The following is a 14,404-nucleotide window of genomic DNA, read 5'->3' on the forward strand; positions in this document are numbered from 1 at the left end:
CAGTTTCCATGGGTACAGCCAGTGATGTTACATCCACAGCACTCGGGAAAAGGGGATGTGAGAAAAAAATGGGGACAGAAGCTGACAAATAGAGAGCAAAACTAGCAAGACTTGAAGAAGGGAGAGTCCCCTTCTCCCAGACCACCTCTCCAGCTGGTAGTTGTGTCTTAGCATCCTCATGTCAGCATCACCTCCAGGAACTTCAGCAGTGCCAGTAACCCTCTGACCTTTCTGCAGCACTCACAAAAGCATTTGGGATGCATTCTTAAAAGTCTCCAGCCCCTCTTTGCCTTGGCACATTGAGAAAGGCAGATGAAGGTGCACAGTGGCACTAGACCTCAGTACAGAGTGAGTTCTGCAGTCTCCAGAGGATGCAGCATGGATTCAAACACAGCACTTCTCCTCACCTCTGGTTGCTATGAGGCCATCCTGTGTGCTCCCTAGTGGGGTGTGAAGTACAATAATCTCCTTGCCACACAATGCTGAAGGCTTCATTATTGTCCAAATCTTTCGAAACACAGACAGGAGCTTTAGAAAACAGGAATTAAGGTGTTCAGCCTCTCAACATACTCATGTATAAGAAGGGGGCTTTCACAATCTTCATGCTCAGAAGGTCTCTTCACCACTCCTGCACAGGGATGGGGAGGCTCCTCTGCAAAATTCACAAGATGTGTCACTGATACTGGTATTTATACCCAGCTTCACATCTTGTTCCCATCTTGTTCCCATCTTGTTCACATCTTGACAGTATAAATGGTAAGTAAGGAACCAAAAATTTAGAAAGAATAAGCTACGGTTTGCCTATTTGCTTTGAAATACCTGCTACAAAAATACAGATCATCCATCTCCTTCTTCATTCCCTGTGTTGAGACTGAATCCTATTGTTGAATTTCAAACCAAGATGAAAGCAAAGAGGGTATCACACCATACTGAATACAGAGGGGAGAAATTCTTCAGCAGAAATAATGCTTCAGTCATTTGTCATAATTAATTTTTTTAGGTACACAAGATGATGCAGTACACACAGGAATATTGCTATAATTTCTTGTTCTTCTAAAAGTTGTAATTAAACTTGTAAACACTAATTTATGTTTAATTTTTGCAACCAACCTGTGATGTAAAGACTATAAATAGATTGACTTGGATGTTATTAAATTTTTTTGCACATACAGCCTTTGTATTTCCACACAGAACTTTTGGTGCATTAAAACCTGGTCATCTACCCAGTCACATCTTCCTGCTTTATTTGTTTCTTTCCCTTCCTTAACACCGAGGTGACTGAAGGAGTTAAATACCTGGGGAAAAGGTGGTTGTTGGAGAAAATTCTTGGCTTGCACAAAGTTTGGGACTTAGACTGCATTGTGCAAATCTTCATCAGCAAGCGAGCAAATAGTGAAAACCCAGATAGATAACCTATCTTTCAAATTATTGTAACTAACCCATTTATTGGAAGCTATTAGTATTGGTGACGCTTAATCACCTTTTTTTTTTTGCTAGTACCAGATTTCACTTACCTGAAGCAATTCTTACTTGTCCTTGATGCAGATATGCACCCAAATTTATAAAAGGTTAAGATGTAGGTAGACTGTTTACAGCACTCCTCTTATTTATTCTCAATTTACACAGGATTTGTAAACTGAATTTTGCCTTGAATTTTTATTTCATGTGGCCTTATACTGCAACTGAAAGCTTCAGTTTTCCTCAATTTTAAGTCACAATCAAAAAAGAGTTAAGAAGAGGTTTGGTTTGCTTGGATTTTTTTGGGGGGTGGGGGGAGTTTATTAAGTGTGCACTTATTTGCATGTTTCCAAACAATATTCTCATCTGTATTTGTCTCAAATATTGGCCTCAGCTTTCTTGAAACAAAAGCCCCAACCATTTACTGGAAAAACAGCTGTGCTTATTTAAATCTCAGTCTGAACTTGCCTGAATACTAGTTCCAATTCATTTTGAAACCTACTTTGGGACTCCCAAGTTCTCAAACTATGACCACTCTTGGAACACTGATTTTGCATGCTAAACATGAGGTTTGTAATTGTGTTCAAAATTCAAACCCATTCTCCTATTTATGTGGATGTAATGTTGGAGCCCTTCTGAAATTCCAGGTTCAAATATAGGGCTGATTCAATATAGACTTCTAGAGCCACCATCCTCAAACACCCAAAGGCATCGTCTCAAGGGCAGGGGAACCACCCACTTGCTTAAAATTATGCACGTTTGCAGATGATAGAGCATGATGGTGTGGTTTATCCTATTGCAGTGAAGCTCCTGATTGAGATTCCAGCCCAACTCCAGGTGTGCTGGCACAGCAGCAGGCTCAGCTATGTGTCAGACTGGCTGCCCTGCACCACCTCGTGCTGCCAGCTCGGGACACCCAGCAGGGCACCACAGGAACTACGGGATGGCCACACACGGCACCCTCGCACCCAGCTGGCACAGCCACAGCCCCTGCACTGCAAATGCCACAGGAGTCTGCCTTGACTTGCTTTTAACCATAGGCATTTTCACCTTTTTTACCTCAAGCTGAAGAGTAAATCAGGAGAGATGTCCCCTTTTCATAACCACCACTTAGATGGAAAAATAACATGAAGGACAGGATTTCTTCGTTTTAGCTGCTTTGACTCAGTAAAGGAAACGCTCGGTTTGAGTAATGGCATCCTTAATCAGGCTAGCCCTTGCACACACTTCAAAATACCTTGAAGTTAAATCAGTGCTGAAGTCAGGCCTTTGTTAAGTTTAGCAGCCAAACGAGAAAGGCAATCTAGCTGTGTTGACATAATCCATTATTTCGGTGAGGCCTGTGAGACATAAAACAGGTTTGGAAACCAAGTATCTTCACAATAGATCAGGCATTCAACATATTAGTAATTTTAAGCTATTGGATTTTGTTGTAGTCACAGCAGACGTTTCATAAATATTAAAATATTCTTCAGTACTGAAGGAATTCACATTAGTCACTTCCAATCACAAGACATAAAAAAGGAAGATAAACATTAATCAAATATATTCTTTCATGAGTGTTTTATTTGAATTTGTATCATATTCACAAAAATAGAAACAGTCTTTAGAACCATTTTGTGAATACATTGTCTCCAAGCTGAGATTTACAATGGCAATAGTGAAATATCTAACTTGGATTTGTTTCCACACGTAGATATTGAAGACGATGCTGTGAGAAGCAAGCAGGAATTATGCAATGTGCTGCAGAAAGAAACATGAAAATGTAACTAAACATTTTAATGTCTATGTAGTTCAACAGCCTACATACAGTTTCTCAGGATGTTTTTAGAGCAAGTTGCTCTAATTTTGTGCAGAAAATATTGAGAGTGCTCATGCCAACCCTTTGACGTTGTGATTTGCATCTGACTGTATAAATACAATATACTTTCCTATCTAGAGCTTTATACATAAGAAAAATTATGGTACAATAAAAATCTATACACATGGTGCTACCAGTTCAGCAGCTGCTAACTTAAAGGATACATCTAAAAATATGATTGCTCAGCCTCTGAAACACAAAATAAAAGAGCAATCAGAAATGCTTTTTGTTTAAATAGCAATTTACATAAAATTCATCTCTTCATTTTCTCCGTTTGCTTAGGTCTGGTAAAAAGACTCTTTGGTTGGTTGCATCTGTCTTGGCAAGAACTGTAATTTTAAACAGTCCTTTGTGTTTGTCTTAGGCAAAGGTTTGTGAAACAGAGTAAATGTTGGCTGGCTTCTATTCCAACTTTGTGCTATTGTAATGCAGAATGACAAATACCTACAACACTGCAAAGTTCTGCAGGGTGGAAACAGAAACTTGCATGTATTCCACGTGCTGAAAGATGTGACAGTGGAAGACCATTTATACTGCACCCCAACATAAACCACTCTCTCAATTTATACAGAATGCTTCTAAGTACGGGTTCATCTTTCAAAACCTTTCAAAAGCAGGTTGAGCTGCTGCTCAGCAACCAAGTGGTGGCACACATATATTGCAGGTTCATTTTATCTCCCAAGAAATTTTGTGAGATCAGGTAGAAAGCAAATTCTTGAAGTATTACAATTCATTGCTATAAGATAAATGTTAACCTAAGATAAGGTACAACTGCATTGCAGATCTGTGATAGTACCACTGATCTCAGATTTTCACCCAGGGTGTGGAGGTGGTGTGAAGAGCATAGAGCAAAGGGCTACAAACAACCATCAGGTAAGGGGAAGAAATGGTCTTAGGAGCAAAGTGAAAGTGCTCTTCTCATCTGGTGGCCTGATCCTTGTTACATGAACTACAAAATGATGGTAAAGGAAGTGAAATGTAGCAAATTAAGCTAAAAAATGAAATTATTGAATTTGCAAAAGCAAGCAAGGCTAGCACAGACAGTCAAAAAAAAAAAAAAAAGAACCAAAACCAAAGAGAGATAGACTGAGAGAAAAAAAAATGCTTTGAAGTACACAGGCTTATTATTTGATTTGTAAATAAGATGAAGCTCTCTCCACCCAGGTTATGAAAAGTAAAAATTGTCATGTATGGGTAATTGATGGTGACAGCTCTCGCATACACAGTGTAGGAGGCGGTGCTATTGTTTAACATGCCCTACATGTGTAGATAACAAGTTAGGCTCTCATGTTTGCCTACAAATTGTTGCTAAGCACGTTTTATACCCTTCATATTGATACTTCTGTTGTCTCTTGGTTTCATCTCTATTTCCTTTAAAGACAAACAAAAATGGAATATCCTGCAACCTCCAGCCATATCTTGCTGTATTTCAAGATAATATGGATTCAAACCCAGGGGATGCCTCAGGAAATAGATATTGGATGGATTTAATATTCTTGATTTTCATTTTTTTTTCCTTTTCTTTTTTTAATTTTGAACTGCTCAGTCCTTGTTATTATTGTTTTCCAAATTCCAATCCCTAAAAAAGTCATTTGAAATTGATCTTGGTTTCACCTCTGCTAACATCACCAAGACAATCCTGTTTCTCGACTCCCACATCTCACGTACTCAGTGACCTCGTGAAGTGCTGCCTCCTCTAGATTTTATTTCCCTGTGTTCTGCATATGCTCAGTGCTGGCAGAAAGCATTTGTGAGTTGGAGAAAGGAAAAGCTGCTGATGAACGCTCAGTGTCTGCATAGTGCTGCTAGAGGTGAACCCTAAATACTGACCCAGATCTGAATGTCCCTAAAATCTCAGTGTCTTTATGTTAATGGGGCTTTTCCTCCAACTAAGAATCCCAAGCACAAATGACAAATATAAGTACAGTATAACGTTAGACTTGAGGAAAGCAAAGGGAACTAATATTTTACACACAGTTTAGCTTTGCATTTCTCAAAGGTTTTTTGAAAGTAACTGTCCAAGTGAGACTTAACCTTCCAGGAGGACCACAGCTTGAAGTAACTGAGGAGACTGCTTCCTCGTGCCAAGGGATTAATAAATGTTCTGCTTGCCCACCTCCTCACTGCTCCATATGGCACAGATTTGAAAGCTTTAATTAGAAGTGCAAGAGGGTGAGAGGATTATTAACATTCATACTGGGAAACCAGTGCCTTTTAATAAGTTTGCCCAGTCAGAAAACAATCTTCTTTCAACAGCTTTTGGTCCCCAAGATCTACGCTCTTCCAGCAGTTCACCCCAAAGATATTAGTTAACAAAAAATAACTTTTTTCCTGAGGTGAGCTGAATGCTCTGTGGAGGTTAGGGAGGACACTGAGTATCAGATAAGGTCTGGTCCTAAATATCTGCCCACAAAAGAAGGTCTCAGTGGTGGAGGTAGTATGGGTTCTCCAAGTAAATGCTGGCAGCCACCTTATAGAGCCATTGTTCTTGTGGCTGGGATAAGCCAGCTGAAGAGGAACCCACTGTCTAATTCAAGAAAAGCAGCTGAAAGCCACAAAGTATTAAAACACTCAGAAATCAGAGGAAGGAAGGAACAAGTGGTATTGGCCAAGGAAAGCTATAAACCATCTGACTGTGGAAGAAGGCTACTTGGCTCAGAGATGCTTTACTGTTTCCTCCACTTATTGTTGCCTTCCAAAGTGGATTATCATACTCTCTAAATGCCCTAATATTTAGCTCCTTCCCTTTCTTTACATGACTCATAAATCACATTATGCCTGTATGATTTTTAAAAAAAAAAGAGGAGAACTTCACAAGAAGGGAAAAATAATCATAATTCTATAATGTTAACTTATATCACAGAAAACTGTGTACATTTTTTCCCCATACAGGACATACTTCAAATAAAATAATTTTAACACCAATAATGATAATGTTCTTTCTCCCGACAGAAGTAGAATTGTTTTCTCACCCCAGTTTGATACATAAATATAAGAAAATAGTCTTTGAATATTTACATCCATGTGTTTTAAATGTTATTTCTTGATATATTTAATTTTCATTTTCTCTCCAACCACGGGCATTCTTTCCAAATTTATATACTAATCTCCGACCATCCACACGCTCAAGGATTTCTCTTTTGTAATAGTATCTGTTAAAATAAAAACAAAAAAAGATATAAGAGTAAATTCTCCTATGGTCCTAAAAGGTCACTGCCAACTAGACAATCCTTTAGCTAGTTTAAAAAGCCTTGATTTTCTATTAATATATATATATATATATATATATATAATATCTAATATCATGATAATTGAATGACAGAGAAGGAAAAATGGATGTTTTCTTTTTCCTTTATATTAATTAGCTTCTGAGTTTGAATTTCACTGCATTTCAGGTCAAAGCATACTGCTGGATTCATCACACACTCTTATGAGATTTCACAGAGGTTTTTTCCAGATAAGCCAGGATCTAAAAATCAGACCAGGAAAAAACCTCAGCACCCTTTAAAAAATACATTTTGAAATTTCAGAAATATGTAAAAATTCTCAAAATGTTAAATCAAAGAGGAAAGAAAATCCTAACACCGATTTTAAGACAATGGATGTGGGGTATAGCTAGTTTCTGAATGTTGCTGGAAATAACAAGGTCTCCAGCCATTAATGGGACATTTAAACATTCTCAGATTTCTGCAACCATATTCCCTTCCTACACTGGTTGTTTGGATGGAGCCAAACAGAATTTATATATATATATATATATATAAACAATTGTTTGTGTTATATATATCATATATTCTGCAGAAACAGGAGAAGAAAAGAACATAGTGCTACAATCTCAAAACTGGTTTGAGAGACTGTCAAAGAAAGCAACTTCTGCTGCTGAGAAATAATTTTTGAAAGTCAGACAAATTCTCCATCCAGTTGGTCTGTGTATGTGCCATGGTCTTCCTCAGCAATATCCAGCTCACCTCATAGCCCGGCTGAGTTTCTCGTAAGTCATGCTGCTGTTGTTTTTCTTCTTTCCCCACAGCTGAGCAACAGCTTCAGATTTTAAAAATCTGAAGACACCTTCTGATCTGTCTTCCCACTTGATTAATCCTGGGTTTTTCTCAGGATTGAGAAGAATATCTCGAATAAATTCCCAAAGATGAGTTCCTCGAGGGTCTGAAAAAGCAAAGAGTGCAGGAAGGAGCGTCTCAAGAGCTCTCTTGCTATGCTTGCAATTTTTATGTCATCTACAGAGGGTGAACACTTAGGCCATAGTTTCTGGAACACAGGACCCCCACCTCAGAGATATACAGGTGAAAAACACTGGCAGCTTTCAACTGCAGTTAAGCATTGGCCTCAGGCAGGCAGGTAGGAGACCCAGCAACCAGAGGAAGCAGAGTCCAAACCACCTACTGCTTCCTTTTGCCTTTGGCACTGTTTCTGCCCTAAAGAGAACATGTTTAAGCCTTCCCCTCATCTCATTTGCCCATTTTTCCTGATCCCTGTCTACAGCACAGCATGTAACCTGATATTATTTTGTGGCACATGAAACAGCCGAGATTACCGTGAAGCAGGCACCGAAACTCCATGCATTTAAAAGACAGACAGGAGGCATGGGAGGTGAACTGCCATTCTGCATGAATGAGTAAGTAAGAAGGTGTAGGACAGTGACAAAACTGACCAGCCAAAACTGCACATAGAAAAGGAACCAAAAAGTTTGACCATGGTGTAGAAAAGACGAAAACAGATCTCCAAGCTCAACAGGTAGACCTCTCAGTTTAATCACAAATATGTCTCACAGTTACTATAAAAAAGTCCAGGTCAAAAAAAAAAATCCATCAAGTCAGATTAAGTAGTTTACAAATGAAGAATAACAAACACAGTGAGCCAGAAAGACAGCAGTCCTTTGATTTGACTTCAGAAGCATGCAATTAGATCAAATTAAGAAGGAAACAAGCTAGTCAAAGATGTGAAGGTAACTTGGAAATGGTATGCAGTGCAGTATAAGTAGAATTAGATTTCAATCAAAGAATCCAATATTTTTCTTTATTATTATAATTGTATTCTGGACCCATTAAAATGTGGAGGACCTAGCCTACCTGGACATCAGTAACTTATGGTCATGATATGGAGCAGTACTGAAGGAACTGGAAATGAAGGGGATTAACCCAGACTGCCAATGTCACCTGTATTATATGCCCAGGCTGTAACTGATGAGATGTTAGAATCACAGAACATCTCAGGATGGAAAGGACCTATAAAAATCATCAAGTCTTACTCCCTGCTCCTCACAGGATGTCCTAGAACTAAGCCATATGACTAAGAGCATTGTCCAGATGCTCCTTGAACTCTGTCAGGATCGGTGTTGTGACCGCATACCTGGGGAGTCTCTTCCAGTGCCTCTGGGTAAAGAACCTTCTCTATTGTGCAGTCTAAACTTTCCCTTGAACACCTTCACTCCTTTTTTTCATGTCCTATTACTGGCCACTAGACAGAGGAGATCAGCACCTTTCCCTCGACTGCCGTCCCTGAGGAAGCTGAAGACTGCGATGTGTCAGCCTTCAGCCTTGTCTTCTCCAAGCTGAACAGGCTGACAGACCTCAGTTCTTCACAGGTCTTTCTTCAGACCAGACCTGTCTAATCCTTTCATGAACAACCTTTTTATACACACACACACAAACAAAACCCCACCACCCAGATATCTGTGTACAGATATAAAGTTCAGGAGTTCTGTTGGGGCAAAGCAACAGAACAAGAGTAAGAAGAGTCAGGAAGAGACATAATCTGGAGGTCATATTGAAACAGGATGAACACAAATACCACACAATTCAGTGAAAGACCAATACTAAGCTTTCCTATTATAATCAGGGAAATAAACAGGATGGAAAAGACATACACAGGATATTTTCAGCCTTAAAAAATCTCAGTAAAGTATATTAATGGTACTATGTACAGAAATCACAATTATGGTAACTTGTCTTCAGAGTCAGGTTGGATAAAAACTTGCAGAAAATGTAGGTGAGGGGCGTGGAGAGACTGTCATATCAGGGGATAAGAAGGTGGCAAGATTGAGGCACAGGTGCTTGCTCGTGATGTCGTGTGAGAAGTTCTGCAAGGAGATGCTGAGCAGGGTCTGTGGTGTGTGCTGCACCTGGCAGGCACAGGCATGAGCACGACTGTGCCCATGCACGGGCCCTCCTGATTAAATCCTGGGTCTTCCTCATCATTCCTTTGCTCCACTCCACCAGCCCAGCTCAACAGAGGGCAGAGGAAACTGGTTTGTGATTGCTTCCCCATAGGCCCTCACTGATAAAAACAATTTGAAAATTTAACAATATTGAGTCCAAAAATGACGTAAACAAGCAGTACAAGGTACTCAGATCCTTTCAGAATTCACTCACAATAATGACTTAATGAGTTTTGCATTCAAAATGCTTCCTCTTCCCTCTCAAATAGCATCTGATTTTCATTTGTTTCTTTTTCCTTCAATCAACTAACCAACCCTTATAAGCATGGATGTTGACTTACTGTGCTTCTTGGTGTGGGACTTTGGGGTATGATCTTGCGATTTTTTTGCATCTGAAGAATCTGCAGAGAAGGAAAATAAAGCCTATTTGTAAATTTGATTAAAGGCTTTCCATTGACTAGCAGGTTGAAAGAAATAAAACCACAAAAAAGAACAAATATCTCTTCTAAAGATAATCACTTTTCGGAAGGTAATCTAAGTGAGGAGGGAGAGTTTTGTTTTCTGTACTGTATGTTAATCAGCACACTTCTCAAAGAGACCACTGATGAATAAAGAATGAATGCAGAGGTAAACATTTGGCTTTTGAAAGCTAAATTTGATTAACAAATACCTCACCTCATATTGTGTGTGAGAGAGAGAAAAATAGGATGATCACATCTGTAAAAGGAATCCTGAATTGTCCCATTATCTCAGTCTTTGCTGAAGCACGTATCTTTGGGGGCTTATTTGTTTCTGAAGAGATGATCTAATGGGAAATGTATGTGCTGGTACCAATGCACAGAACACCTACCTGACTAAAACATAATGAACTGGCAAAGTGCTGTTGTTTAGGGGGGCAGGGTGGGGGAAAGGGGCTACGCTGGTAGGAGTTTTTGGCAGCAGGACAAGCATATATTTTTCTGTGGCTCAGAGCCATAGGAACAAGCCATTTCTCATCAATGGTACTTTATCACCTGCAGCCAGCCAGAGGAGAAATAGGATTTCTGGCACAAACATTTCTTCAGAAATGAAATAAAAAGAAGTTCCGCCTGTTCGTGACTGTAACCTACCTCGCAGTCTGCACGTTCAACCCTCCTGCCCCCAAACCACCGCAGCCTGGCTCTGGTCTTGTACTTAATGAATAGCTTTCATCTGATTGCTCTAAGTCTCACAAAATCTGTGGGATAGACCTGAGAGGGAGCCCCTTCTGTGTTTGCTTTTCAGCATACCTTGTCCCTGAATCCCATAAAGCAAAGCTGAAGGTCCCACGCATGTTTTCCCAGCTTCTATGAATGCACAATTATCATACTTTTCATGGAAACCAGGCATTTGCATGGGAAAATGACTCACAGGAAATATTTATTTGCATAGAAACTTGTCAGATTTGCACAAGCTACTGCAATAACTGCATGTGAAAAGGTAGATGCAAAGTTATTCACACACTTGCTTTATTCATACATAACTGGAAACATAAACTGAACAAGACCGTGGGGATAGGCCTAACCTCTGCTATTCTAAGTCTGATAAATTACTGTCCCTGACCCCCAAGCAGCAAACGTGCTCTGAGTCATTTTGCCTTCCTACTCTCAAAGAGCAGGAACTAGCCTGAACCTCACTCAGCTTGGAGGGGGGTGTGGTGTGGGGGAAGTAAAATGAGGCTTATTTCACTGCCTTTCCTCAGATTATGATTCCCCATATGTTATTAAAAGCCTGTGGGAACTCCAGGTAACGACTGCAGGACCCAGTTCTTTATTTGCCCTCATATAAATCCTTCTCATTTTAAAATCCCACAATTCGCTTGCAAATGTTTGTTATGCTCCACTTAGCTGGAAATTTATTCTTGGAAGTTCAGCTGCCTTCTGCCTAGCCAGTGATTTATTCTGGATTTCAGCTGTGTAAATAGCCTCCTGCTTTGCCACAGCTCCTACGTGGAGACTGGTTTCAAACATGCCATGTTAGGAGGCTGGGGCCTGACAGATGAAAAGAGTTACGATGCAGTTTCAACAAAGCCGTCTTGCAAAACTTTTGACAAAAGGTTACACATTATTTGCATATGATTCAGGAATGAGCCATTTTTTTACGGGATATACAAATTTAGTTTTTACAGGAGGCTGTGCCCTTGGCGTGCCGCCCTAGCTCTAGGCTTAAGCAGTCAGCAGATAAACACACCATGCCGGGATCTGGACAGGTCTCCAGCCCTGCCAGAGAGCCCTGAAATCCTGGTAGCCGTCTTGTAAGAGTGGGTGGAGGTGGTGGAGAAAGCAAACAGGGTGTTTGATTGGGGTTTTTTAAGGTTTGGTGGTTTTCTTCTTCTGGTCAAGTTTTCTCCCTCTCTCATTTTTTTGGTTTTTTTGTTTGTTTGTTTGTTTGTTTGTCTTTCTTGTGTTGTTTTGGGTTTTTATTTTGGTTTTTTTTGTTTTTTTGGTTTTTTTTTTTTTTGTTAATTCGTAGCTGAGTGCCTTAGTCACTTGGCCAATCCAGCTCAGGAGGCTGGAGGAGCAGGGGACAGCAGGCACAGGGGCTGAGGCCACGGCCACGTGCAGAAGCACAGGGCTGCCCCCAGTGCAAGGCTGGACTACAGCAACACGCTCTCCTTTCTTCTCCCAGGACTTGCAGTGCCTTCTCTCTCAGATCTCTGCTGAACAGCCTCCTAAGAAGAACCCGCCTTTCCCTCTCCGCTTTCTCGCTCCCCTGCCACCTCTGCTTTACTCTTCCCCCACGGCCTCACCCGCCTCCATCCTGGTGCCCAGACAAGGCCCACAGGGCCTTCGCCACGTGCAATCAGGCTGCACTTGGGCCAGGCGCTGCAGCGAACAGGTTTGCTGTGTCTCCTGCCCTTCAGCTGGCAGATTTGAGCCCTCCCTCATGGAAGGCAGGGGGGTTCAGCGAGCTGTCAGCTCAGAGAGGCTGCGGGAGGAAGCCCTTGTGCCGGCATGTTTGGGCCAGGGCTTGGTGTCTGCCCTACAGCTGCCCCAGGCCAAGCCGAGCCCGGCCCCAAAGCCAGCAGCCTGCTCAGCATGAATCACGGGCTCACCGGGAGCACGGCCGCTTTGGGGAGGAATGGGACACTTGTTTGCCCCGCGCGCTACACCACAGAAAAGCGTGGTGTAGCTGGAATGTCTTGTCTCTCTGACACTAGTGTTTACCCCTTTGACTCAGTCACTTTAAAAGATATGTGGTGATTACAGATTATTTGATCATCTTTCTCTTGACAGAGAGAAGACAGAAGCATTTCTTTAAAGACAGCTATTGTAATAATGACAGCTAATAAATCTGTCAGAATTGTCATTGCTTGGTTTAAAATTACTGGAGGCTCAGATGCAATCCTACAACAGAAGACCACAGAGACTATTACATGTCGGTAGCTCTGGGACAAGTGACAAACAATTAAAAATATAATTACAAGTTTCTTACCAGGAGATTGGTGACTAGGTGTCATCATGGAAATCTGAGCACGACAGAATGTTTTACTGTCCAATAACTCTGGGAATTAAAAAGAAGACGTTTAAACTAATAGCCTCAGACAACAATAAAGCCATCTCAAAATGCATGAAGTATTGTGATATTAGTTACCTACTGTGCTACCATAGCCACTGTCATAAAGATAATTCTCTTCTTTCCAGGATACCATTAATGATGGATCTGAAGGTAAAGGACCAAAAAGAAAATTGGATCACTAAAAGCACAGAGCACAGAGGTAAATATTGACCACTGAAAGAATTTAAAATGTGCAAAAAAAAAAAAAAAAACAAAAAACTGTCAAGAGAACCAAGAAGTGAAGGGTCTATGTACAAAATTATTTCCTTTCACTCAAATTATGCATGGAGTTTTGCATATTCAGGCAAATGTATTTACACAAAGCACTGACTTTGGAAAGAATGTAGTATGCTCTTCCTTTTCCTGACTAGTATATCATTTATGCCTGGCCTTGGAGGAGGTTTCCTATGCCAGATCAACTGTAATTCTACCCAATCCAGTCCTGAATTCTCAGTCCCTGATGATTATGACAGTGCGTTGGAGCCACACAGATGAAAGTGTTTTCAAATATCTAGTAAAAAAGAAGGATGCTTATGATGAGTATGTATTTCTATAATGGTAGAACTTGAAAGTCCTCTCTGAAACACAGCTTCTTGTTTAAGCACATGGTGAGAAACATCAAAGCCTAATTCTAGATGAAGGGCCATTTTACTCCAGGCATACTAAGTCCCCAACCTTAACCTACAAACCACCTTCATGATTAAAGAGGAATAATTTTTAGTGACCTTCTAGTCATATGGATCAATATAAGCAGAACAGAAGTACTGTCTTTATGACCTGTACACTGGTCTGGAAATTACTTCCTTCACAGTGCATTTTTAAGGTCAGAAACCTTAAAAATCTCTTCTTTTGAAACCAGGTCAGAAGGGATGAGATATAAGGTTCAAATCTAGGTTAAACCTAATTTTTTTCATGTTCATATAAATGAAATCAAAAATGCCAAAATGAGTTACAGCTAAATAATCATGTTTGGCCAAGTTACCACTTATGACATAGGAATTTAGCAGGCATGCTAACTAACAGCTGCATGTTTGGGCACCCAGAGCTTGCGTTCCTACAGTAGCACACACCCTTTTCTTGCTTGGACACCTGATCTGCCTAATGTTGCCTCTGAAAACGGGGCCTTACCCAGCCAGAACACGGGAAAAGTGTTCACCTTTGTTAATTTTGGCCTTTTTCAGTACCCATGTCTTTGCAGCTTTGATGGTTTACTGGAGTGAGCCGAGCTTCCCCGCAAAACCACCAGCCCTGTCCCTGCGGCTTCACTTAGAGCTGCTGGGAAGGAGTAACTTTCCCAGCAGTTCTAATCCACAATTCTTGCTCCCCCACACGCA

The 14,404-nt window shown here is 40.6% G+C and overlaps 1 protein-coding gene across 2 annotated transcripts in view; it reads right to left on the bottom strand.

Annotated features, from left to right (window-relative positions):
* Nucleotides 1-3,093: 3,093 nt before the first annotated feature.
* Nucleotides 3,094-14,404, bottom strand: part of EHF (ETS homologous factor) — an 84,399-nt gene continuing 73,088 nt past the window's right edge. For both annotated transcript variants that reach the window (XM_041421210.1, XM_041421208.1), the window contains exons 5-10: nucleotides 13,107-13,175; nucleotides 12,948-13,016; nucleotides 9,836-9,895; nucleotides 7,288-7,483; nucleotides 6,338-6,471; nucleotides 3,094-3,201 (exon numbers count right to left, since the gene is read on the bottom strand). In XM_041421210.1, coding sequence (XP_041277144.1) covers nucleotides 6,372-6,471; nucleotides 7,288-7,483; nucleotides 9,836-9,895; nucleotides 12,948-13,016; nucleotides 13,107-13,175 — 494 coding nt within the window. In that variant the 3' untranslated portion in view covers nucleotides 3,094-3,201; nucleotides 6,338-6,371. The remainder of the gene's footprint in view (nucleotides 3,202-6,337; nucleotides 6,472-7,287; nucleotides 7,484-9,835; nucleotides 9,896-12,947; nucleotides 13,017-13,106; nucleotides 13,176-14,404) is intronic.

The sequence above is a fragment of the Onychostruthus taczanowskii genome, unplaced genomic scaffold, assembly GCF_017590055.1.
Source record: "Onychostruthus taczanowskii isolate IOZ18803 unplaced genomic scaffold, ASM1759005v1 scaffold69, whole genome shotgun sequence".
NCBI lineage: Eukaryota > Metazoa > Chordata > Aves > Passeriformes > Passeridae > Onychostruthus > Onychostruthus taczanowskii.